Source organism: Thermobia domestica, chromosome 8 (genome assembly GCF_964235325.1).
Source record: "Thermobia domestica chromosome 8, izTheDome1.hap1.1, whole genome shotgun sequence".
Lineage (NCBI taxonomy): Eukaryota > Metazoa > Arthropoda > Insecta > Zygentoma > Lepismatidae > Thermobia > Thermobia domestica.
Window position 1 is genome coordinate 54,429,930 of NC_137461.1, and position 27,893 is coordinate 54,457,822.

A 27,893-nucleotide genomic window follows, 5' to 3' on the forward strand; every position below is an offset into this window, starting at 1 on the left:
TGTGTAGTTTTCGACAATTTTAATGCTGCTAAGAATATGCTATTTTGGTTCCATAAATAGTAGTAGACTCCCTCCTTTTTTCCTACTACCGTATATTTCTTACAATAGAAGAAAATTTTCGCGTGTGTTTTTCTCTCTATTCTCTTCATGGTTCATTGGGAACTGTTACCAGCTGGTTAAAGCTGTAATAGAAAACTCTAGCGCCACTCCTCCTGTTACGAAACAACGCTAAGTTACACGTGGAAACAATTTTTCATCCGCCAAACTCTCCGGACATTGCACCTGTTCCATTCCTTGGAAACGCCAGTTCAAATACTTTCTTTGCGATCGCAAATATTCGATTACATATAACTCGCGAGATCCCTATATTTTGTGAACGTTTCCACATATTTAAGATTTAATTTTAGTTTTAATATTAGGCCAGCACAGAGATTATGTCAAAAATAAGGCAGCTTTCTGCCAAAGTGGAACTTCAAAATAATTTAGTCGTGTCTCATTAGGAAACCGGCGTTTTCTAAAGGGCAATTGACAACCGCATTTCTAGAATAATCCTAACAGGTAGCGTCGGCAAGGTGAACCTCGTCTTAGGAATCGGAACAGGAATCGAAACCAGTCACGAAGGAGTTCCGATTGTTTGGAGTTTGACACCCAACACTCTTACACCTTAGGCATTTGGAAAGCAAAGAATAAGTGACAGTGGACTTTTCACACAACTTAAAGACGTCGTCATTAGAAATGTAATCTTATTATATAAAAATTTCGAGAAACGCTTGCGGGGTGATTGCTGCAGTATTGTAGGAGAAGGTAGACGAGTAATTGCTTACACGACTGACTGTAAATTACATATTCAATTTTTAAACTTAACTGCCTTAGTTAAAAAGTGGGAATTACATAAGCTTACGGCAGAAAATAAAAGCATGGAAGAATTGTTTATTGCTTTGGCCTATATGGCGACCTAATACCAAAATTATTTAGGCTATACTTATCTAAACAAATAATATGCTGCAACCGCAGTGATTAATATTTTCCCAAACTAAGAATTATATAATTAAAATTATTTCTTTTTTGCTCATTTTTAACATCAATGTAGTAATTGAGCTTCTTACAGTAAGGTCGTAAAAAAGAGAAAAGAAGTTACTAAATTTGGTTCGAAAATGCAACCAAAATTGGTGGCCCAGCGTTGCTTTCTTATCTGTTTAACAACGAATCTGAAAATAAAATCTCAAAAATTTCCCGAGTTATTTTTGACTTCGATCTAACGACAATTATGGACGCAATCAAATTACTTATCCCCATCACAACGTTGCCAATGTCTCGACTCATGGAATATCAGTGAAATTCTTTTGTAAGTTATACTAAAACATTTGTCACGACAAAATGTGTACTGTTATGGTAACATCGAATTTCTTCATTGATTAGTGCTAGAGGTAGACAAAATCTCCAGAGTTACGGGAAATGGAAATTCGTTACAAAAATACACTATTTTCTAACGTACATTTTCTCCTGCTAGCAGTAGGGCGGGCACAAAGTTCTTCACGTTTTTGACTCGCGCACTGTTTATACGTTAATGACATTCTTTCTTAATATTTGGAGTGCGTATGACCGAATTATTTTCAGTTCAGAGGTTGGCAACGCACGCGCACCAGGAATTTCTGTAAGTACATGGGCCAACGCAATAAACAATTGTTCCATGCCTTTTTTTTCCAGTAAGCTTTTGTAATTCCCACTTTTTAACTAAGACATTTAAGTTTAAAAATTGCATATGTAATTTACAGTCAGTCACGTAAGCAATTACTCGTCTATCTTCTCCTACAGTACTGTAGCAATTACCCCGCAAGCGTTTCTCGAAATTTTTATATATTAACATTACGTTTCTAATGACGGCGTCATTAAGCTTTGTAAAAGTCCACTGTCATTTCTTCTTTGCTTTCCGAATGCCTAAGGTGTAAGAGTGTTGCGCGTCAAACTCAGAACAATCGGAACTCAGTTGTGACTCGTTTCGATTCCTGTTCCGGTTCCTCCGACTTGGTTCACCTTGCTAGCGCTACCTGTAAAGAAAATATTAGAGCTCCAGTTGTCAATTTGCCGGTTTCGTAATGAGGCACGACTAAATAATTTTGAAGTTCCATTTTGGCAGCGAGCTGTCTCATTTTTGTACATAATCTACGTGATGGTCTAATATTAAACTAAAATTACATTTTAAATATGTGGAACGATTCACAAAATATAGGGATCTCGAGTTATATGCAATCAAATATTTGTGATCGTGAACAAAGTATTTGAACTGTCGTTTCCACGGACTGGTTCAGGTTCAATATCCAGGGAGTATGATGGATACAAAATTGTTTCCACATGTAGCTTAGCGTTATCCCGTAACAGGAAGAGTGGCCCTAAAGTTTTGTATTACTGCTTTAACCAGCTGGTAGTAGTTCCCAATGCACCATGCCGCGAACAGTGAACAAAACACACGGGATGGTTTTCTTCTATTGTAGTAAATATATAGGTGTAGGAAAAACAGGGAGTCTGTTATTATTTTTTGAACCAAAATAACACATTCGTAGCAGCATTAACTACATATAATATTTGAATTCTGACACCTAAATTTAATTTTTCAATTTAACGACTCAGGATTATGCCTTTTAGGCTAAAGGATAATGAAAGAATTGGTGGAATGAGAGAGTGGGAGGAAACGGGAGGACAAAATGTTGTCTCCCACAAACTTACTTGGTAAAGAATCAAACGAAGGATCCCACGCAACAACGACAAAGGCTCTATCACTGAGCTACTGTGCCACCCAATTCACATGCAGTGGTCTATTGGAAGGAACTTTGTACCCACCCTGTACGTCGTCAGGGACGCTGCAGTAATCTCTAAATACGTAGTCTTAAACTGCTGAATGAAGGTATTCTTCAGTACATTTCCCGCGCAACACCTCAAAAACTACACATAAGTCATATCATCTTCTTGAGCTCCACAAAAGTAATTAAATCGAAATTATTAGAGTCCTATATCTTTACATGCAGAATAAAAAAAAAAAAAAAAAAATCTACAACCACAGCACAAGTTACAATTCTGTTGTACCAGAAAACTCGCCTGTAACTCAGAAAAATCTTGCTGCCACGGCTGTGTAATTTCTGGTATGTTAAATAGGAATTTCAAAAATATGCCATAGCCTTATAAAAATCTCTACATATTAAGGCTTAAAATGTTGTAATTTCTGCTATGTTACTTAGATGTCAAAGCAGGGCCGGATTTTGCAGTTAAGCGCCCCTAGGCCCAATAATTTTACCGCCCCCTAGTCTGGTTAAAATAACTTTCCTAAAAACCTCTATTAAATAATTATATCAGGACTCTATTTACTTGGTTCTGTGCTTAACAAAATACCGTTAATGTATTAACAAAAGATTGGTTAATAACTTTGGTTTTGTTTAATTTAGCCATTTGGACAAACAAATAAAAAAACTGTAGTAAGAAATAAGTAAATAAGTAAAAACAAAACAGCCAGTTCTCCCGTGTTTGAGATCAATGTTGTAACGAAGTTGATGCATACTTTACCAACAATTATTTGTTCCAATGAACTTCAAAATCAGAATGCTTTATTAGCCTGATTTTTTAAAAATCAATTCAAAAAATCAATTAAGTTATGGCAATTTATTTTTATGTCTAGATATTTATTTTCTCTCTGCCGTGCACCCCCTGGGAGCTTGCGCCCATAGGCCCAGGCCTACCGGGCCTATTGGGAAATCCGGCCCTGGGTCAAAGGTGTACAAACAAGTCATTCTCCTTTATTAGCTTTACTTTGCTACGTAGGGTAAAAATACAGTATTATTAAACTTTTTTATTTTTCTTTTATATTTTTTTGTGTTAAATATATCAATAGTCTGGCCCTGTGTAATTGGAACCGGAACTTGCACTGGAACCGGATTTGGAACTGAACATACTTCAAGAACTACCACGTATACCATATGCCTGTTTGTCGGCTAAAATGCAAGTTTAAAGTTTTACGTCCCACACTTATGCCAAATGAGCTAAATAAGGTTGGTTTATCTAGCACACGCAAGCTGAGGACGTAGCCACTGAGCCTGTTACCACTGAGACATTGCAGCTGTTATTTTTTATCTCCCCTCTACTATGATGCCATAGTATTTTTTCACACCAATACGGGTAGACACTGTATGGGTTTTAGAGGATGAAAAAAGTTGTCGTAAAAAGCAATTCGTTGCGTAGTCTGCTCCTGTGTTCAATCGAAACCGGAACTGGCACATGAATAGAAACTGTACACATGACACTAACTGCTCTGTAAACCATATATATGTGTGTGTGTGTAAGCTGAATAACTGCACTTATAATGCTGTTATTTTTAATAAATAAGTGTGGCATAGTCTTTTTTACACCATAAATGAGTAATATGGCTAGTTATTGAATGTTATTTATGGTCAAAGTCTTTTACAACTATTAATAAAACGCAGCCGCCAACGTCACAACGTTTCTAGAGGAATATTTCTTGCGAAATAGGCTATAGCCTTTGCAGTCTGTGTAATTTCTGCTATGTTCAATAAGAATTCACAGCCCTCTCTAGGGGTTCCTGTTATGCCTTTCTTGTGTGTAATCTACAATATGGCATAGTATTTTTATAACGCAATAGTATTCTGGAAGGCCATGTATTCCATCGCGAATATGGTATTTGAACTGGCGTTTCCAAGAAATGGAACAGGTACAATATAAGAGGAGTACGGCGGATGCAATATTGTTTTCACGTGAGGCTTACGACCGTTGTCCCGTAACGGGAGGACTGGCTTCAGAGTTTTGTATTACTTTTTCGACCAGCTGGTAGTAGCTCACCAAATACACAGAGTTAACCAGTACTATGTCATTTAGGGAATGAAAAATAGATCATAGTCTTCTATAACGGTTTGAAAAAAGTGGTCTTAAGAGGCTGCAAAGACAACACCTCCAATGTCATACTCGTTCTTCTATGTCCTTAGTCTTTTGCTGCTCCTGTGTTTTGTATATAGAACCAGAAGTGGTACTTGAAGTTCAATCGGTACCGGAACTGGAACATGAACCGGAACAGATTACGCATGTGTGTAATTCTACTTAATTGCAGCTGTGCATGCGCCACCAAGTGCTCCGTAAACCAATAGTGTGGTGTTCGAAAGAGAGAGAGAGAGAGAGAGTGAGTGAGCTGTTGTCACTGGTTGCCAAGGAATTTGATCCCTAAAGTTTGAAAATTTTGAAAAATCATTTTTTATGTAACTCGGTGCGCTGCTTAGGAATCGCAAAGAGAGTCGCAAAGAGATAATCATAAAACTGTAAACCATAAAACTGCACTTCCGGTCACAATTTTTGAGATTTCGGGTCCCACCACCAAATTTGTACCGATGTCGTATACGCCGAGCACAAATTTGAGGGATCCAGGTCTGTCACTCGTTTCCAAATAGGACTTTGACCCCTAAATTTTGACTGTCAATAAAGAGAACAAATACACCTCTGCTATGTTTCATATGTGGTAGAATATATCCTCTGTTAAAAAGGGGTTTGAAAACAGAACGAGCTTTCGGGGCTGGAAAATACGGTCCATGCGAAAATGTACCGTAGCCTTATAAGATTTTTGTATGTAAGGCGTTAAAAGGTTGATCATTATCTTTTATTAGCTTTTCTATGTTCCTAGTCTGCTGTTGCTGCTGTTGTGTGCTATCGGAACCGGAACTGAAACAGGAATCGGAATCGGAACTGTGCTTTTCCTGTGCATGTGCGTGGTTAGTAATAAATTCGAACTTTAATTTTACTGCGTGTGCTCCATCAAGTGCTTCGTAAACTGTGTGCGTGTGTATATGTTTTAATATCTGATTCAATATTTTCTACCTAAAGAGTGAACGAGGAAAGAGGCTAGACTTTGTATGTTCTCAGTCTCGTCATAGTCTTTCATAACGGTTAATAAACGTCTTTGTAAAAGGCCACAAGAAACTCACTTGCTCTGCTATGTTCGTAGTCTGCTGTTGTGTGTACTTGAAACAGGGGTCGGGACCGGAGTCGGAATTGGAAAAAACAAGTGAGTACTGTTTCTAGGCATGCGTGTTATTTCTACTAAACTGGAACTGCAATTTTATTGGGCATACGCTACCAAGGGCTCGGTAAACCATGTATTTGTGTGTGTTCGTGTTTCATTCTCTGCTTCATTATTTACGTCATAAAAGACTGAATGAGTATAACGGGGCAGACTCTGTATGTTATTTAGGAAATATGACCAAATGCCTCCACTTCTTCATTTCTGTCAGTGGTCATAGCCCTTCTAGACTGGGAGTTGGAATTTGTTGCGTAGTCTGTTGCTGCTATGCCGTAGAACTTTTGGTGTAATCTTAAAGCGGCTACTATGTTCGTAGTCGGCTGTAGCTTCTCCTGTGTCGTGTATACGGAACCGGAACAGGAATCGGATCTGGAAAAGGAATCGGAAAAGTTTGCGCTTGCGCTACAAACTGTTCCATAAACCAAGTGTGCGTGTGTGTGAGAGAGAGGAACAGAAAGAAAGCTTGAATGTTATGCCAGCTATGCTAAAGGAGACCGCTTGCTAGAGGCGAGCGAACCATAGTTCTACTACGTTCACACCAGAATCGAGTATTATGGGTAGACATTATATGTGTTTTATGGAAATGAAAACAGTGTTCGTAGAAGGCTATAGACACACCAGCCTTTCTAAATCGCATGTAATTTCTACTATGTTCAATAGAAGTTGGAACATGTGATTATATTCCTATGTTGTACCCTTTTTATTTTGTGGTCATAATCTTCTATGTTGTAGTCTGCTGCTGCTGGTAGTGTTCAATCGGAACTGATAGTGAGAGTTGGATCTGTAATTTTACTGCGCATCCGCAACCATGAGTGTTTGCGTGTGTGTGTGTGTGTGTTGATCACTGGAGCGGGTTTGAGTTATATGTAAACCATATGTGTTGGTCACTTTAGCGCGTGTCTGTTCTCCGTAAACCGTGTGTTTGTCTCTGTGTGAAAAACCAGACTTATGCTTATGTTGTTGTTATTTTTATAATCTCTGCTCTAATAATCTGTCATAGTCTTTTCTTCACATCACAAAAAGTACTCGTAAAGCAGAACTAGTACATCCCTAATGTTATAGTGATTGAAAAAAAAACACTACCGGCAGTGTCATGGTCGTTCTGCTATCTTCATAGTCTTGCTGTTGTGTGTAATTGAAACTGAAATGTTTCTTCGCATGAGTGCTCCAGTGGTGTTCATGCTTATGTAATCTCTACACTAAGTCATAGCCGTTAAAAGCTACTTGATGCGTAGTCTGCTCCAGAAACGGGAAAGGTATTGGAACTTGAGTCGGAACAGGAATCGGAACTGCAACAGTTTGCGCATACGAAGTGGATCAAAAAACTCCCCAAGTGTCACCACTCTACTGACGATTACTTTATCATTTATCACACATCCAACAGATACAAGATATCACCAGTAATGCACTTTCTCTGTGTCATTATGATACTTTTGTCTGTTACCCATGAACCATACCTTAATGCAGCTATGTACAACAGCCGGCCCCGGAACCGACTCCGGTCCACTGAATGCTTTCATCCTACCGTCTGATATGTTATTTAAAATGCGTTTATTACATACCATATTACATGTATTTAAAAAAAAAATTCCAACCTTCTATCGCGCAGTATGATATTTATTCATATTGATTCAGAACATGAAAGATCAAGTCTCCCAATAAAATGATATTACACTTTTTGTGGTTTCCTTGTACTTTTTGTTACAGTTATAAGAGTTCTTGTGTTCTTGTGATGTTCGTGTACGATGAACGAGTTTCTTCATTGAATATGACTATTTAATTCTTGTAAAAAATACACATTGTCTCGTACGGACGTAGACACCAGTGGGTCCTCTGTGGTCGGCCCACTTCCTGTTACAACTAGAACATGCCTGCTTTCATGCATGTATAAAATATTCTTAGTCGTACTTTCAGTATCTTTCACTTTACTACATCCAACATTTTGTTGGTATGATTCTTTTTTATTCATTTCTAAATATTACAGTTTTCTTTTCGTTAGACTAAACTCGACAATATTAGAATTGGTGGATTAGACACAGTTTCTACTTATTTACTCAGACAAAAGCTAGATTTTATATCAAGTAAGTAAATAATTCGTACATTCCAGAAACGTATGTGCAATTTGTTATTTTTTATTTATATATAATGAAAAAATCAGTATACTGAGTCAAGTGCTATTAAATAATGTTTAAATAAAACTGGAATCATTTTATTCGTTGCTTAAAATCCTAGTGTTCATTTTGTTAGCAATGAGAAATTTGTATTTTTTTTAGGATACGAAAACATCATAAAATATGTATATGCTTTAACTTATCTAACTTTCTACTAAAATTATTGCTCATAAAATAGTTAATATCTTGAAGAAATACTCCGGATTTATTATGAGTTTTAACCCATAAAAATAAAGAAAATACACAGTTAAATCAACGATAAATAAATAAACAGTCATCAATGTCAAATATTATTGTACAAAGGCAAACATTACTGACTCCGTATTTGTGACCTGAGTGAATCAGTGGACTCTCACATTACATATATGTTAAAGTAAGTTAATAAATTATGTAGAAACCAGAACAAGTTAGACTAGTGTGTATTGACCAAGATCATAGCATAATATAAGTACTTTCTATAAGTATTATACTGGAATATAGGGATATGCTTATCTAGTATATGTAATTTCTTATTTTGAGCTGTTTAGGTTTCTATTTCCATTATAAAAATAAAAGATTTGCCAGAGGTTAATGGTTTTCTTCTTTCTATAGATGATTTCTTCATTATGGTTAGCTGTGTGCCGTTGGTGTTATGATTTCTGTTTCATTATTTTACATAACTCATAGTCTTCTCGTCAATAACTGCCTGTTATTAATTGACTTTAATTTTATTTTAATTGATTAATGATTAATTAGTTAATTCATGCTATTGCGAAAAAACTCCTACATTTGATTCTCACTGAAAATGAAGTACATTAAACAATAACATAGGATTTTAAATATTGCTTAATTTGTATTAGTTATTATACAAACAAAACTGTATATACAATATGTAAAATATAGTTGGCACTAAAGATTTTTGGATAAGTAATCCAGAATTTACGAGATTAATCAACGAAATCAAGCAGTCATTATCCTGTATCTTGGAGGCGTTTTCTCTCTTCCGGAAAGGTTACATTCATTTTATGGATAAGGTTATTGAATTAAATTTTGTTACGTTCAATGACCATTTACACTGGCTGATTGCAATATGGTATAGAACATGTCAGTGATATTATTCAGTATATATATTCATATTATTGTAAAAAACATAACTACTTTTACAATATCTTCTAGGTGATAGAAAAACATGAAAATGTGGTTTCCTTGGAAGGAATATTAAGATATATATAACTCACCCATTAAGCATTTTCTTTTTTCACAAAGTAGAAAAAATATAATGTGTACAAGAATTACATTTACGACTTAGCAGAACCTAGATCAGTTTGAAAGTATTCCTCCACACTATAAAGGCAGTGATTTAACAACAGAGTATGTACTGACTTTTTGAAACTTTCATGTTTGGAAAGATATTTAGTTTGATTAGGCAAAGAGTTAAAGAGTTGTACACTTTTGTAGGCAATTGTTTTCGAAAAGAAAGTGATGTTATGAAGAAGAATTTGAGATGTGACTTCGTTCTCGTATTATATCCATGTTTATTTGAATCCTTTTTGTACAGTTCTTTTTTCTTGTAGACAGAAGTAATGTTTCGTATATATACAAGGAAGGAAGTGGAAGAATATTTAGGTCTTTGAATAGCGTTCTTCAAGAAGTATAATATGAAGTATTATTGATTATTCTTATCACTTTCTTTTGGAATATAAAAATTTCTTAAATTCAGTGAACAAACCCCAAAAGGCTATTTTGTATTTGATTTTGCTGTGGAACAGTGCATGGTAAGCTGTTACGGCATTTCTACTTAAAATGGGAATAAGTAATCTTATTAGGAAAATTACAGACGATAATTCACGACATAATTTTTAATATGTTGAGACCAGGACAAATTATTATCTATCAGAAACCAAGAAACTTGACTGTTTCGGTTGGCTTTGTTATTTTCTCGTATATTCGAAGTACTGGATATGATGTCAATTTAGCGTGGTTAGAATGGAAGCATAAGCAGGAAGTTTTGTCTGAGTTTAGAAATAAATTACTATTTGCAAACCAGGAAAATACTTGTGACATATTGTTTTCTATTTTCTTTTGGATTTTGTGTGGTTCTGATTTTATAATGACGTTTGTATGATCTGCATACAAAACAATTTTAGTGCCTCTAAGCTGGTCTGGCAGATCATTTGTGTAGAGAAAAAACATATAGGTCCCATAATTGATCCTTGTGGAACACCTACGTTGATATATTCAGATTTTGATTTGTGCTTACTCATATATTTCGAGTCTTGGTTTAAATTACATACATATTTCTACAATTTGTATTCTGTTCGAGAGATAGGTTTCTATCTGCGATAGTGGAATACCCCTGATACCGCATCTGTACAACGTATTTAATAACATCTTTTGAGCCATGCAATCAGATGCTTTCGTCATGTCACAGAAGACACCGAAAGATAGTATTTTGTGTCCATGCATGTATGACGTACATAACGAAATCGTAAATAGCAGTTTGGGTTGATCTCTCTCTTTTTTTTAAAAAAAAAATTTTGAGATGAGCAAATAATATTATTACATTTTAAATGTTGGTGTAACCTAGAAAAGAAAGCATTTTGAAATATTGTAGAGAATACTGACATAAGAGAAATTCATGTGTAGTTTTCCACTTTATATCTGCTTCCTTTCTTGTGTAATGGTTTTATGATTGATGATAGTAATTTCGTAGGGAACGTACCACTTTTAAAAGATGAATATATGATACAGGCAAGTGGGGAAGATACTATTTTCGCTGCCTTTTTTAACATAAAAGTAGGGATTCTGTAACTAGCAGTAGAAATTTTATTGTTTAATTTTAAAATAACAGATTCTACTTCCTATCAAATAACTGGCGTTCGGAACAGAATTTGCCCAGAGAACATATAATAGAAAAGAAGAATAATACCAAATTGGAGCTGCCCCCACCCAGAAACACCGGAGATATGCTCCGCAACATAACGCACCACGCAATAATATGATATAAGGTAAACGTCGCAAGATACCCGTTTATGTCGGAAACGGAAAGGATTGGCAACACCAGGATATCAAGATATTTGATATGCTATAACACTTACTTGTCGGCCATCTTGAAAGCCGCCATCTTGGATATAGCGTAAGGTATTGAAGTGAGAAGCGGAGTGTATGATATATCAATGTAAAGTAAAATGCAAACGGAAAACCAATGATGAAACCGCGAAAAACATATGTGTATTGGTATGGACGGGACGAAGTGTAGAAGGCTCAGGCAAAACAAACGTGTATTCGAAGGGCAAAATAATAGGGGAAGACCCCACGATAAATGGTACACGACAAGTAACTGCAACAGTGTCTGTGCATGAAAGTGCATCCGCCTTGACAGATTATGCCTTCCGAGGATATCGGGATTCCATTTGGTACAGTGAACATCACAATTGCAAACCGCGGTACGAGCACTCGTTTGGAGACTACATAAGCTACAAAGGACTATCTCTTATGGAACAGCAATTCGGCACCTCACTCCGGAGTGTAGGACATATCATCTTGGATTGGTGATCAAAAGCACAACCTACCTGTGATTGAAGCCCACTTCTGGACACCGTTTTGTACGTTTCTTGTTCAATTTTCTTGTTTCGAGTGAACAAGAGACATTTCGGCCCACTTTTGTTTAAACAACACTATCTGAAACAAAGTTTGTACAGATGAAAAATGCCAGTCCTGGAATGGAATTCATGGAGTTCATCGAGTCAATGCAGAATGCTTCCTTTCCCTGATATTGTGACTATTTGAGACCGTCGCGAAACAGTGCAGCAAACCGCGCAAAGGAAAATAAGCATTCGTAAAGAAATGTAAGCTAGAAATTGCTGGTCTTTCTCATGTGTACACACTTTGTTTCAGATAGTGTTGTTTAAACAAACGTGGGCCGAAATGTCCTTTGCTTACACCAAATACCAAGAAAACTGAACAAGAAACATACAAAACGGTGTCCACAAGTGGGCTTTAATCACAGGTAGGTTGTGCTTTTGATCACCAATTCAAGATGGTATGTACTACACTCCGGTGTGAGGTGTCGAATTGCTGTTCCCTAAGAGATAGTCCTTTGTAGCTTATGTAGTCTCCAAACGAGTGCTCGTACCGCGGTTTGCGATTGTGATGTTCACTGTACCAAATGGAATTCCAATATCCTCGGAAGGCATAATCTGTCAAGGCGGATGCACTTTCATGCACAGACACTGTTGCAGTTACTTGTCGCGTACCATTTATCGTGGGGTCTTGCCCTATTATTCTGCCCTTCGAATACACGTTTGTTTTGCCCGAGCCTTCTACACTTCGTCCCGTCCATACCATGTTTTTCGCGGTTTCATCATTGGTTTTCCTTTGCATTTTACCTTACCATATATCATACACTCCGCTTCTCATTTCAATAACTTACGCTATATCCAAGATAACGGCTTTCAAGATGGCCGCCTAGTCAGTGTTATAGCATATCAAATATCTTGATATTCTGGTGCTGCCCATCCTTTCCGTTTCCGACATAAACGGATATCTTGCGACGTTTACCTTATATCATATTATCGCGTGGTGCGTTGTGTTGCGGAGCATATCTCCGGTGTTTCTGGGTGAGGGCAGCTGCAATTTAGCATTTTTTCTTCTTTTCTATTATATGTTCTCTGGGCGAAGTTTGAGTCGGATTTGATTGTGCCTTGTTCTGTACGTTGCTTGTTAGTGTACGTTGCGTAAGTATGGTGGTGAATTTGGAGAAGGATATTCTAAAGTTAGATGTTACGTATATAAACTAGAATAAGTAGTAAGATGCCTTCGTAATGCATACCTTTCTAGCATTATTTAAGCTAATATTAAGTACTACTTAAATGTTTCTTTTATATTTTAGGAATGATTTTTTTTCTAGCTAACATTTCCACTTAGTGATTTTTAATCTATTTCATTACGATATATCCTTAGAAATAACGTCCCGTACTTTAGAAATAATAATATACAAATTATGAAGATACGTCCAAAGCAAAATTTGTAATTAGTATCTCATTAGTAGTGATATTTTTTCGTTCTGGAATGGAATGAGAGTTAAATTGTACAATAAAAGCATATTCTACAGAATCTTCCTGAATAATATTTAGCTACATGTAAGTGAATATTATGAGTTAATCTATATATTTCTGCTACATACAATTTACATAAAAATCTAGGTTTTTAATTACTTAGTCACAGATTAACTGATTTCCTTATTTCCTTGACTATTCGAATAACATTTGACAATCAACGAATGCAGTATTTGTTTCTATTCATACCAAATAAATACATAAATAAATTTTATCCAAAGCTAATCACCATGAGCTCTTGCGAAAATTAACTTGACCTCTTTGAAATGATGGAAAAAGTAAAAATAGTACATAATAACCAGATGTCATGGAAAAGATAGTAAATAATAGGAAAATATAGCAAGTGTCAAGAATAGATATCATAATAGAAAATAGGTAAACGGTAACTCAAATCATCTGACACAATGATATCAATTTGGATCTCTCAAATAATTCTGAAAATACGGTCACAAAAGAAAGAATAATTCCATGAAACTCAAGTATTAATCAGACACATTTTTCAAAGACTGAGATATCTCATCATTCTGTGAACACGATACTTTTTAGAAGAACATAGACTGACGCCATACATCAAACAGGTTTGGACAAACTTGATGTGTCCAATATGTACATGAAGTAATATAATTCCATAAGTCGACTGGTAACCGATGTTCCCTGTTAAATGTCAAATTTAAGGTTCCAAAAGAAAGGAGACTATTTTCGTTACTTTGTAAACAATCCGCCTGTTAATGTAAGAACATTAGTAGGAAGTAACAGAACGATGCAAGCACAGAAGACAGTATACACTAAAATAGGTTCTAATGATGACTTCTAGGCATATTCGATTTCCAAGGAAGCTTACACACTAATCAAATTTTCAGCTTTACCTGTAAATCGAAGGTAAATTCCAAAAAAATAAAGAAATTAAGAAGAAGAAGCAAAGGAACTGTAAATATTGGCACTTCGGATCCAGATCAATAAGCGGTATTAGATTGGAGTCACGTGCTGAGAAGAAACGTTGGAGACATACAAGAAAAAAAAGAGTTAAATTAACCCGGGATCGGACAGAGTATTAGATTGAAATAGGTCTGACTTGATAATTGCAATCAGAAGAACTCGTTGTCAAATTCGAACGAATCTAAAACAAAACACATGCTACAGGAAATACTCGCTTTAACCCTGACAACTTTTAAACAGTTTTTCATACAAAATTTAAATATATAAAATCTTTATGAAAGTAACACATATATTTATCGAGCTTTTATATATATATATATATATATATATATATATATATATATATATATATATATATATATATTACTTATGTTGGTACGTAGATAGCGCGGAAGCAGTGTTTGTAACAGCAACTAGAGTTTTATTTATAATTGTAGGTGGAGACACGTTCCAGGAGTTAAGAGCAATCACATCACAGAAGTTGATAAACAATATCCGGCATGATCTGTTTCTCATATGCAGAAGCATATTCAGATTTGATATCAAATAATTTTCTCCACGGGATTTTCACTAAACAAGGTGTAAAAGACATGGTGCAAGAATAGTGTTAAACTTGTTGAAGACGATTACAGATTTTCCCTGAATGCAATTTTGCAGCCACTGGTTAAATTCTTCCAGCTCTCACCTCTGAAATCATAACTGTAAATACTTGGGTCCTACTGATTCCTTTATTTCAGTTTACGATGTAAATACTGTACTACACTATGTCTAGGAGTTAGCTATCCTTCGTAGAATGTTGCAAACTTTGACTGTCACTAACACAGAGAAAATTTTTGCATTAATATTGCAGAGATCATTGTCGGTAATTGTGACGCGATCGAAAGCATAAGCACTGCATTAATGTCAACGAATTTCCTGGTTGAAGATGACGATTATGTATTGTACATAATGAGTACGCATAATTGTCATTAAAAAGTGGACAATAATAACAATATTTTTTTGTATGAAAACCCAGAATTGCCGAAACAATTAACGTCAACTGGTATTTGGTTTTATTTTATTTTATTTATAGCATCAAGAAAAAATCAAGCTGAATATGAAAAAGGAAACAAAATTATTAACAATGATAATCAGTTTAATAATAGAAATAAAGAAGTACGACCTGAATTCGAACACGGATCTGCACAGTACGTATCTGATGCCTAAATCACGATTCTACAGGGCATTTATTAGGCTATTGGAGATTTACGGGCAAGCTAGTGTCAATTTCAATTTTGTACTGTTGTAGAACTTGTACCTGAATTCTCTCAACACCAATTGATATCTAGAATTTGACACTTGGTTATTGAACTCTTAATGATCTACAATAAATATAAATGCAATAAATATAATATCATTATATTATATTCAAAAATATCTGCATTCTTCCGTCACATGAAATAGCTTTTTCCAGAATACCAAGGTAAGCTGCCATCTCAAAGTGGAAATTAGGGAGTAAGGCATTCAATTGAATGACCTTCTGAAATTGATATGTACTGAGTGATATTGTAAAGAGGGAGTCTATGAATGCATTTGTACTCCAAAGGAAGAGAAAAGAGAAATAGGAAAGTTAAATATGAATTCACTTCAAACACTTACTAGGGAAGTACACGAAGTGGTATGCTTGGATCTGCATGTGTTATATAACATTGGAAAGGTTACTCCGAGTACACTTCACATGTGAAATACCTCGCTTGAATGCGGTCTGTAGGGGGCGTGGCAGCCATTTAAAGTTCAGAACAAGGCTCGCTCCGAAACAACAGAAAATGACGATAAAATAAAGAGCTATGACGTAATTGTTTTGAGATGTCGTATATATAGGTTTGAAAGGTAGCTGAATGCGAATCTGACACTAAGTGTTTACAAATCAAAATGGCGGATCCAACATGGCGGACACAAATTACAAACAAAACATGCTATGAATCTCAAATCAGGTATATGGAAATATTCGGCATGGCTGTGTATGAATCGGATGCTAAAAGTGTAAAATTCAAAACGGCGGATACAAGATGGCGGTCAAAATATAAAATACTGCTATGGAACTGAAAGCAGGTACATAGAGGTTTTCGTGGTCGCTGAATACGAATTCAATGTTAAACATACAAAATGCAATATGACGGATCGAATGTGGCGGACGCAAAACGCACAAAAGATATGTACAGAACGGACATATGTTATTCTTACACATGTAGTAGAAAAATACCTATAGTGCATAAGTGGGCACGTAGATGATGTTTTACAATAAATGGAACGTGTTTTACTATATACAATCATGACAACATTGAGGTACAGAATGCAGAGCAGTCTTTGTAGTGCGCATGAAAGTTTTATGATATGAACAGATAATCATAGACAATAATTATTTCACTACCAACTTCCTTCCCCGCCACCGAAGAGATGCGCAGGGATCAGCATGTGTCATAAATCCGTGAAAAACTGCATCGACTAATCTTCACATCTATAATATCTCGCTTGAATGGCCTCTGTATTGCATGTTGCACTTATTTTCATATACTATCTGAAGATTCGAACAATGGCAGTGGAAAGTAAGCGTTAGGGTATCATTATACTTCCATAACTGTCTTTCCGGTTTCACATTATGTCGTGTACACTTGTGCGCAATATGTATGATAAATGTCCACTCTCCGTAGTAGGGATGGTACTGATACAGAGAGTAATTTCGAGAGCGATCCAAATCGAGAGGAGATCGAGACGGAGCCCAGGCTCGCCTTGATACTCATACGTCCATTATGTAGCTTTGCACCTTTTGTCCACCGTATTAGATGCGTCTTATTGCACTTTGCACTTTTAACATTGAATTCGTATTCAGCGACCACGAAAACCCCTACCTACCGGCTTTCAGTTCCAACAGTGTTTTACGTTTTGTCTGCCATATTGAATTTTACATTTTAGCATCCGATTCATACACAGCCATGTCGAATATCTCCATATACCTACCTGATTTAAGGTTCATAGCATGTTTCTTTGTATTTGTGTCCGTCCTGTTTGATCCGCCATTTTGATTTGTAAACATTTGATATCACATTCGCATTCAGCCTCCTTCCAAACCTATATATACCACGTCTCAAAACAATTACGTCATAGCTTCTTATTTTATCCACGTTTTCTGGTGTTTCGGAGCAAGCCTTGTTCTGATCTTTCAAGGACCGCCACGCTCCCTACAGTCCGCATTGAAGCGAGATATTTCACATGTGCGGCCTTTCCAACGATATATAACACATGCAGATCCCCGCATACCACTTCATGTACTTCCCTAGTTAGTACATTTCCTTTTAGTACAATTTACCGTGAGAGAAACATTATTTAGTATGTATAGTTTAAAATTCTGTCAACACGCTCGTAGTCGAGCAGGCTACATGTGAATGTAGAATATGCGTTTGTTCGGAGGAAAACTAGTAATATTCTTTTTCGTTAGTTTAAATTTGGGATAACGTGACCTAACGTAACGTAAAACAAAAAGAATCTCGTCAATCAAACGTTTCTTTCTATTTCAGAATGACACACGTGAGCGAAGTGACGCTCATATTCTGTACAACTCTAATTTTAATTACATCGTCCTTGGAACCGCCAAAAACGAGGGACCTAGAGAAGAAAGTAAAATATGTGATCGGAAGGATTAAAAAAGATATTGTGCCTGGTCGCACTGGTAGTGAAAGCGCAAGGGGTATAATAGTAAAGCCAGTATCAAATCCGGATTCGATAAGTAAGATTGTATAGTTTTCTTTTAGATTTAGAACCATTAGAGTTGTACATGTATTATTAATTATATTTTGAGTTTCACTAATCTGAGTTGTTTATTTTATATAAAGTAGTGTACTAATAAAAACATCTTTATAGTCACAAATTGTATTCTCCTAACTCTTAACGGTATATGAAGCATAATGATGAATAATCACGATACTCAGAAATACGTTTACAAACTTGTATTTTAAAGACCCTAAAGAAAAAAATTCATCTCTCTTTGTTGATCTTCGAAGTATAAATAAGGTGCCATAATAGATAAGAAAGAAAAGGTTTTGGCACAATTCTGGACATATATTTAATTTCAAGTCTCAAGATACTTACGAGCATTAGAGATTTGGTTGGTAATTTACTGTCAGATGAACTAACATTAAACTTTGAAAAATGAAATGTTGTTTAGCTGGACAAGTTTTCATTTTTAATTAATACCCTTCCCAATGTATAAAGAAGTACTAATCTTACTTATACGTTATATCATTGAAAATAAAACCTGGAATATCGCATTCCATAGCCTTAACAAGCTTTGTGTTTTAGGACTGATTATCGACGGTATTCTTGAGTTTGCAATTTTTAAAAGTTGCAATGTTTATTTTTCTTAGAGTATATTCCAAAAGTTTTGGTAAAGGTAGAAAACAAAGCAAATTAAACAGAAATAAATTAACTGCATGTCTAAGTTTCTAAGTTATATGAGTATATGCTAAATGGTGAAGTTGTTAGCCAAAGAAAATGCACACTGCCAGTATATACAATTATAATCAGTACGTATTTTACAGTAGTATAAATGAACTTTTTACTAGCTGGCACTAGAAAAATTCAAGGGCTTGGGGCAACAAGTGGACAAGCCACAATATACAAATTTTACAGTACAGCGATTTTTAAGTTTTAAAAAACTCCATAATTCTTGTTATTGATTATATATGTGCCACTATTTGTTACTTTATGCATCAATATATCATGAATACGTTACTGCAAGTTAAAGTCTGATTTACTAATAAATTTTTGTAAAAATCGCTATTTTGGGGCAGAAAATGTTAACATTTGTGGCTTGTCACTTTCTTGCTTAGAGATAACACATGAAATGAAAGTTTTGGGGCAAGACTATGACATGCTTCATGAAATAAATTTTCAAAACCATTTTTTTTCTGGACGAAAAATGTTTATTTGGGCAGTTTTGTAACACTAAAACCAAACATTGAAGTAACTATATGCAGTCAAAACAAAGTATTAGACATTGTTTTTTTCTTTTTACACTTATAGTTAAATTTACTTTTTTCATGTTTGTATGACATTAGAGACAAACTCAATTTTGCATGCCCTATAGATATTAAATAAGTTCCACATTGCTCTCATAATCATCATCATTTGGCATAAGCGTTTGGAAGTAGGTGTTTTAGATGGGAGGAATGAATGGTAAAAGACTTTTTACATATTCAAGTTTCTTCTTATTTATCCTTAGTGGCGCATTTTATTTTGGTTTCAGTTTATCCAATGAAATTGAAAGTAGTCGACCAACTCTGAGGAATTACACCTCTTTGTACTCTTCGTTAACAGCTGCTTGATGAAAAAGCTGCAATGATAATCAGCATTAAATTTGAATGCAACTGCTGCTGAGAAATCAACTGGGCGTCTACACTTCGTTTTCTTTGTCTTCTCCACATTTTGTAATAATGCTTCAACATTTAATATGTCCTGTTGAGTCATTCGTGTTACGTGAAAAGGATTCTTATTATTAACTTTGGAAATGATGTCCATCCACATACTAGGATTATAAATTTGCTGATGTTTCCGCAGAAAGTTCTCAATAAGAGCAAAATCTCTATCAGATGGTAGAATGGTGTGTCCTGATATTAGAAAGTAACGAGTTATTTGCTTGAAGTGTCTCTCCCTAATAAGATGGAACTAAAGAGCCATCATAGTCCAGTTCATATTCTGGCCTGGACAATTATCACTGAAAAGAACAAGCTTCTCCACTTCGGGCTTCGTGGCTATAAATTTTATGAGAGTACTGCACATTTCTTCGCTCCACACGAACATGTAACCTTTTCCGTTCGTACAATCATAAATATTGAAATATAATAGCCAAAGTTTCCGATAGTAAAAGGCAATACTGGCAGTGAGTTTAGGGACTGGTAAGGCCTGTTGCAAGTCCATGCTAATCACGAGTTTCTTATTATCTTTGCTCAGAGTTTCCCTTTCTAGAATGTAGTGCATGGCTTCAGCTCGCCTCTGGTGCAACTTCAGATCATTTTTGATAGTTTTTACTTCATCTTCTTTGCATTCTGATCTTAAAGCAGCAATTTTGACCTCGACATATCACATACTTTGTAAGTATCTGACTTAGGCAATTTAAAACTAATATTATATTCGGTGCAAAAAAAATTCTACGATATGCATCTTGACTGACTGGATTCTGAATGCCCTTTTCCGCGCACCATGGTAAGTAAAAATCTTCGTACAACCGGGAAACTGATAAATCACAGTCAAAAAATAATTTTTCCTGATTATTCGATCTGCTGTAATGGCTTTGGTACTTTGGTATGCTGTTTATGTGATCCCTAACAGACTGAAGTCGATTTTCGTCTATTCTGTTTGGCCTGTTCTTATGCTTGCCTCTGCTATCCGCTTTGGGTGTTGTAACTCCACTTGGAACTTAAGAAACAATAGAATTTATTCTTCCTTTTGAATTATGCAATCCATGAACACTCAAAACCTCACTTTTGCAAATTTTGATTTCCTCACCACTTACTTTAACTGTGTATTCGGCTGTAAATTTTCGTGAAGAAATGTGTTTTTTTAAGGATATGATCTCTTCTTAGGGTTTACTTTAATGCATCCAAATAAGTAAGCATTTTGTATCTCATAGGAACCAAGATCCCAAAATCCATTAAAAATGTCTACCTCTTTACCTGACAGTTTAGATCTGCATAATTTTTTGCAAGAACATGGGGGACCAAGAACTCGGCTAGAGACCAAGAACTCTTATTTTTGGATCAAGGCTGCTAAGTACACACTCCTTATCTTTGTATAGTATACTAATTAGGCATATACACATTTTATGTTATGGCTTCTTTCCCCTACTTCTGATGCGAAAAAATGGAATTTACTCTGTTGCATTTACAAGAATCCCTTAACAAGAATCATAGTGACAAGATAAACATGTTCCGACCTGTGATAATTCTGTTTCCAAATAAATGACAAAGTGGGGGCTGTATTGAAGGCTTTAAATAATGTTTCATTCGTATCATGCAGCAGGCGAACGTCATCTTGAGTAATTATTAATCAGAACACTAGTACCACTTCCTGATTAAAGAGGAGTGCCTAGAGTAAAGAAAAACTTTGCCACGTGATTTGCATTTTTTAATTGTTTAATGCGAGTATTTAGAAGTACAAGGAGTTATGAGTAGAAGAAATTTTTTCTTTACTTCAGACATTCCACTTTTCTTAACCAAATCATTCACTAGCCCAGTAAACTTAAAAGAAAATGAACACGTCATTGATCTCTGTAGCTATCATAGCAACATTATAATATAAGCCGAAAGCAAAATAAAACTCAAAAAGTTTTGATATAATACTATGACATGCCACAATTTATAATATGATTTAATTACCTGGCTCGATGCTGACGCATTGTCTGCTGACGGTTTGTAATCTGAGTCTTGATCAGTTATGTCATCAAACACGCTCAAATCTCCACTACTTTTGCTCTCCAAATCATCATAATTGAACAATTTTCTTCTGCTTGCAGCATTATCCCAGCTGCAGGAGGCCATCTTTCTCTGTGGCATGTCATTGTTTTTATCAAAAAAGAAATAAAAACCTTTTGGGCAACAACGTGACTGTCACGATAATGCTGCCATCGTGTCGGAATCTGACGAAATATATTTTTAAAAATGTAGATATACTTACAATACACCATTTAAACAAATAAAAGGATTTTCACAAAAGTGTGGCTTGTCTACTTGTTGCCCCGAGCCCTTGATTGTAAATATAATAACTTACAACACCGTGGAAGGCCAATTGGTAAAAGAAAATCAATTGATAGTGGTAGTGTTTCTTGAGTCAATATAACCCGATTAATGATATATATAGGCATAACAACAATATAATATACGAAACAATAACCATCATCTATTGGATACATATGGATAAGGGATTTTTACACTAGTGTAAAAACTATTTTCAAAATGACAGGATTATATACTGGGTTATACACTGAAGATTAGGGCCTTTAGTTTATCGATAAATACTTGTACAATAATATAAGTTGCCGAGGTGAAACACAGACATATCTGGCAACAATCAAAATCGATCATTTATTAGCCGAGAGATACTAGAGTCTATATTTTGTTATTTGCATACATAAGCTGAGATGCATGACATTTGAAACTGGGGGAAATTTGAAGCAATATTGAAATCATGATATCAAATAATACCATGTTGTATTCATCTGATGTTACGTGAATGTAATTTGCACGATTATTTCAAGTAAAAGAAAGTGTTTGACAAGTGATTTCTTTTAACAAAAACAAATCAGATTGGCAAAAATAAGACTAAAATTATATGCTTGTGTTCAAGTGATCTTCTGAGCTTTAAAAAAAGAAAACTAGTAGTGTAGATCTCAAACGACCATAATAAACAAGTGTAAGAATTACAATATTAATGGAATGTCTATCCACTTGCAAGTGTTTCAGAATCCCAATAAGATAACACGTAGATATTTCTATGTGGATATTTAACAAGATATCGTTCGTACCAACCCAAATTTTTCTGATATTTTTCAACAACAATAACTGAGAGTTCTATTTTTTTAACGCTCTGATCAATTTAAATTAATTACAAAATATATTTCCGTTTACTCTTGGCAACGTACAGTATATGGATACATCTTTTTCCAGAAATTGCGAACCTTCTGAACCCCTACTAGTCTTCGCCACATGAGTTAGTTATTTATGAGCGCTCCTGGCTAGAAAAACAATGTTCGCTCTCTTAATTTCCTTCTAATTTCCTTCCTTTCTTTATTTCTTTTTCAAAAACTTGGTTTGGACAGCTTCGGTCTTTTGTGGGCTGTCTCTATAGAAATAGCAGGTATAATCCCGGAAATTGTTGATTCTTGGTTGGAACGGTCACTTCCTGTCCTTGAATCTCAGTGTTAGAATGGAGAAACAAAAATAAACTCGAAGACAGACAAGAGCAGTAATTATTTGGATTAACAGATGTTAAATGTCACTTTATCATGATATATTCTTCTCGTATAAGATTCTCTACTCTGTAACAAAACTAAAAGTAATCTCCTTAAAAGATGGTATTAGAACTCGCAAAAATTGGTTTTGAGGGATCAATTTTATATTTTATACATACAATATTTTTATTCAGTTTTCAGTATTAGTGTATTAGTAATATACAAAGTGTACTGTACATGTAATCAGTGTACAATGTTAAGATATTTTATTAGTAATTGCGTATTGGATGAGTTAACTTCATGCATATAATCTTTCTACTCCTTTCTATAATGCAATTAATATAAATGTGTACATAGAGTATAAATGTCGTTTGGCAATAGTAATGAATTTCGTTGACAAAAATGCTTTGAGTAAGATCTTTACAATTTCAGACCTATAGTCATTCTACTTGTTTCCATCACTTAATTAAAATAAATACATGCACAGTATAAGTGTAATTAGTGTTAGAAATGTAGTTAAATATTTCGTTAATTATTGCTTTTTGTAGGATCATTTGAATTTTAAACATATGGTCATTCAAAGAGGTTCTATAATTTAGTGGATAGAGCGTTCCACTCCTGTTAGCGTGGTTCTAGGTTTGATTCCCTGATATAATACTCAAATTATTGGCGTATGCCTATCGTGGTGAGACAATCTGCGGAGCCAGGTGATTAAAAGACATGACCGTCTATATAACTAATATCAATGTATACACAGTACAAATGTTCTGTGACAGTAGTAACGTACTTCGTTGATAATTTCTTTTTTGTAAGATGTGTACTATTTTTACAATGGTAGGATGTGTGTATGCTATTTATAAGAAGTATACATTTCTTTGTATAGACTTTTATAATGTATAATGTATTTTTATAATCAAGAACGAAAGTTTAAAATCTTGCTACAAAAGCGAGATGTACGCGTAGAAAGATTAATAATAATAATAATAATAATAATAATAATAATAATAATAATAATAATAATAATAATAATAATAATAATAATAAGGGAAACGAATGCAGACATAGTAAGGGAAGTTATTACGGACGACAGATCATGAAGATTATAGAAAAAAGAAGAAACACATGTTTAGTTATCTTATGCGGCACTCCTATTGGATCACTATGTTGATAGAGAGAAAGCATGAGAAAAACCAGGAAGAGGAAGACCAATGATAGAAAAAACTTTGAGGTTTACATCCGACGATTATGCCGGCTAAGTTAAAGGAGTTCGTGATGTTGAGAAATGAAGGAAATGATGGAATGCAGAAAATGAAAGGAAACGGGAGAACGCCGAGAAAATCTCCACACACACTGTTTATCTTCCATAAAGTTGACTTGGTGCCAGCTGAGATCGATTCCAGGACCCCATGACTAGAGGTGAAATCTCTACCACTGAGCCACCGTGGCCCCACCAAAGATAGAATCTGGATGCAAGAGACGTTATCAAATTATAAAACAGCTCTCCCTAGGGAGAGAAAAGTTTTAACATTTCCATGTTTGCCATCAACCTATGGTTGAGGGGAGGAAAATTCTTCTTCTTCTTCTTCTTCTTCTTCTTATTATTATTATTATTATTATTATTATTATTATTATTATTATTATTATTATTGTTGTTATTATTATCACCTAGGATTCGTTACAGGTTTCCTCCTATAAAAATATATACATACTATTTCCAACTATGGTTATCGTTTTACAAATTGGTCTAATTCAATATTGATATAAATGGTAGTAATTTTCAAGCCACATATACTTATAAATTTTTGATTAACTGATTTCAGATTCCTCGAAATATTTGTAAAATGTTATCATTTGTAAAATAAACATTATGTAGAAACGTCGTTTCAAATTTATATCACGTTTCTCAACTACGCGTTTCTTTCTTAATTCGGATTACTCATATTACCCAGGAGAACAAACAAATTTTAGTATTCTGATTTGAACTTCTCTTACAATAATAAGCAAATACTCGAGGAACAAATTCACCATTATTGACGAAGCGGAAGGGGAGGAGATTTTCTTGACGATGAAGGAATGTGTGCGGGTGCAAAGGCATCTCAAGGGGTGAGCGACTGCGCAGAATCGTACATCTTTAGGAACCTCGTAAAGAACAACGAGCCTAAAACGATTTGGTACTCACTTTTGACAATGCAATAATTATGAAATTCGCATTTATTTACAGAAAAAATACATAAAGCTTCAAACTAACTTTTCATGTATTCGTAGATATTACGTCGCTATCATAGGCGACAAGATTGCAATAATGAATATGTATAAGCCTTTCTTTCCTTTAGTACCAATAACTTCGTTGAGATTAACTGATTTCGATAAATTTCATTATAATTAACATTTAAATGAAAGGGGGCAGGGAGTACTCGTAAACCTTACTCGCCTTGCTGTGCAGATGGGATGGTCAAGATGAATACTGGATAGTGAAAGTGAAAGTGTAAGTGTAAAGGCTAATATCAAACAGGGAAACAAAAGAGAACTTCTTCAGAAGGAAGCTTGGGAGGGGAGGGGAGGGAGTACAATGCTGTGTCACTTGGAACGCCTATTGATTTGTATACTTTAACAAACTTTCCTTACTAAATTACGCAATTTTTCGTTTTTTAGTCCGATTATTAAAAGTATTGAAATGTTCTCGGAAGGAGTGACTGCACCTCCCTTTAATCCGTCCGTGGTGTCATTCTGATCTTTGCTTCTTGCTTTTCGTTACTAATTCAAAATGCTTACCCAAACAAGTTTTCTTCTTGTGGCTGTAGAGGGTGGAAGAAACAAACAACCCGTCAAAGATAGAAATAAATGGTTTTGAGTTCTCCCAGTCCAGACCATTCTAATCACTGACAATTTAACATTACAACATGATTTTACTGGTAAGATCGCCCGTTTAAAGCCGCTAACAAACAAACATATGGTCAGCAATCCCTGTCTAACCCTTTGCAGCATAGTTTTTATTCTCTGTTACGAAACTTACTGAAGAACATATTGCAAATTAATCTAACTCATGTAACGAAAGTTGGAGACGGTGGATGGATTAGTAGAGCTCTTGTGTTTTTCTATTAAAAATTTAAAGACATTACCTGCAATACTTTGTTAGAAATTACCATATCAAAATTTACGTGTTATTAAATGGCGAGTTAGAAACCTAAGCGAAGAGGTATAAGATACTCTTAAGAAGATATTGTCTTCTTTCATACGCTTATCAAGTAAAATTGCACCATAAATGCACATGAGTTATCAAAAATTTGTCAGTCATTAATTCTGAGAAAGTAATCTATTTAACCAGTAACCAGTATTATCTATGCAAAAAGGATGGACAAATTTTTCAGGAATAGATCTCTACCTAAATGTAAGGATGTTTATATGACATTGCTTCACCATACTTTGGATTTGTATAATACGTGTTCTATACAATCTGTTAGATATTTGAACTAAATAATAACACTCAATCATTAATATAGATACCTACTAAATATACTTATATTAAAAATGTATTTAAACCTAATTAATATTTTATTATTTTTTGTATCCATTTCAGGTTTTCCACTTTGTGAAGATCCTTGTACAGCATCTCCCTGCAGACCTGACACCTGTAACGTTTGCTTCTGTGAAGACCGGAAGATTGAATCATGTACGAAGGTAAAATGTACTGAAGAATTAGATGAAAAATGAGTATAATAAATCAATTCTCTTAAACCGATTATGCATTTTCATTCTAAATTTAAAGATATATCTTACAATGACAATTTATTACCTGAAACAGAGACGTATTGTCAAATATATATTTTCTTGATTGATTTGCATGACAAGCCCCTGAATAACGTAACAAAAAAGTAACTATTTTGTTTACATGTTGCATACTTTAAGAACACTTGATGCCCTAAATATGCCCGTAACAAAGATATTTATGTCGATATAGGGAAAATGGAAAAATGGAATGGCCCCTATCGTTTTTACAGATTGGGCGAGATAGGACGACAAACATCTTTAGTGCAATTGTAAAAATGAGCTCAAATTGGTCGACAATATTGATCAATATGAGTAAATTTCATACCGATGTGAATGATTATCAAATGTACAGTTATATTCGTGAGAACGATGCATCAACATATATCTGTCCATGGTTCAAGACAACTTTTTGATCTGAAACATTTGAGCACACACAAGTTAAACTTTGTTCTTTTCCTTACTCTTGAATGCACTCGTTGAATTGTTTTATTAAGTAACTTGATGTTTGTCTTAGCGTATATATTAACTATTAAACCGGTTTAATGGAGAATCCTTTGTACCTTAGATATCTAGTTTAATTATACGTTCCTGCAAGTTCCTCAGGTAGGCCTATATAGGTGTATGCTCAAGGGAAATAAGTAGCAGAAGATAGGTGTCTCCTGTACTTAAATAAGATTAAAAAAAAAATATGCAAGGTAATAATGGTCCTTCCAGTGCATGTGGGAAGGCTATCCGTATACCTAAACCGGGAAGAAATTCAAACATATTTTCAAATAATTCATTTCATAAGTTGTAATTTTAACCTTAAAAAGAAGCATTATATATGTAGTACTGTAAATAGTGCTCATAACAAAGATCTGTAAATGAAGCAGATT

General features: G+C 34.8%; 1 protein-coding gene across 2 annotated transcripts; it reads left to right on the plus strand.

Moving 5' to 3' along the window:
- Window positions 1-1,427: 1,427 nt before the first annotated feature.
- Window positions 1,428-26,977, plus strand: LOC145691738 (uncharacterized). 2 transcript variants are annotated; one of them, XM_081767069.1, is made up of 3 exons: window positions 1,428-1,654; window positions 17,825-18,033; window positions 26,828-26,977. In XM_081767069.1, exons 1-3 carry the CDS (start codon window positions 1,599-1,601, stop codon window positions 26,959-26,961), a joined length of 399 nt encoding a protein of 132 aa, XP_081623195.1. In that variant the 5' UTR covers window positions 1,428-1,598; the 3' UTR covers window positions 26,962-26,977. The 2 variants fall into 2 exon arrangements, with proteins under 2 accessions (XP_081623195.1, XP_081623196.1); XM_081767070.1 differs by lacking the exon at window positions 1,428-1,654 and adding an exon at window positions 8,563-8,611.
- Window positions 26,978-27,893: the final 916 nt, after the last annotated feature.

Coding starts and splice junctions, on each gene's coding strand:
- LOC145691738 (XM_081767069.1), top strand. CDS start 1,599: ATGACCGAATTATTTTCAGTTCAGAGGTTGGCAACGCACGCGCACCAG. Junction 1,655..17,824: donor CACGCGCACCAGGAATTTCT/GTAAGTACATGG, acceptor TTTCTATTTCAG/AATGACACACGTGAGCGAAG. Junction 18,034..26,827: donor ATCAAATCCGGATTCGATAA/GTAAGATTGTAT, acceptor TATCCATTTCAG/GTTTTCCACTTTGTGAAGAT.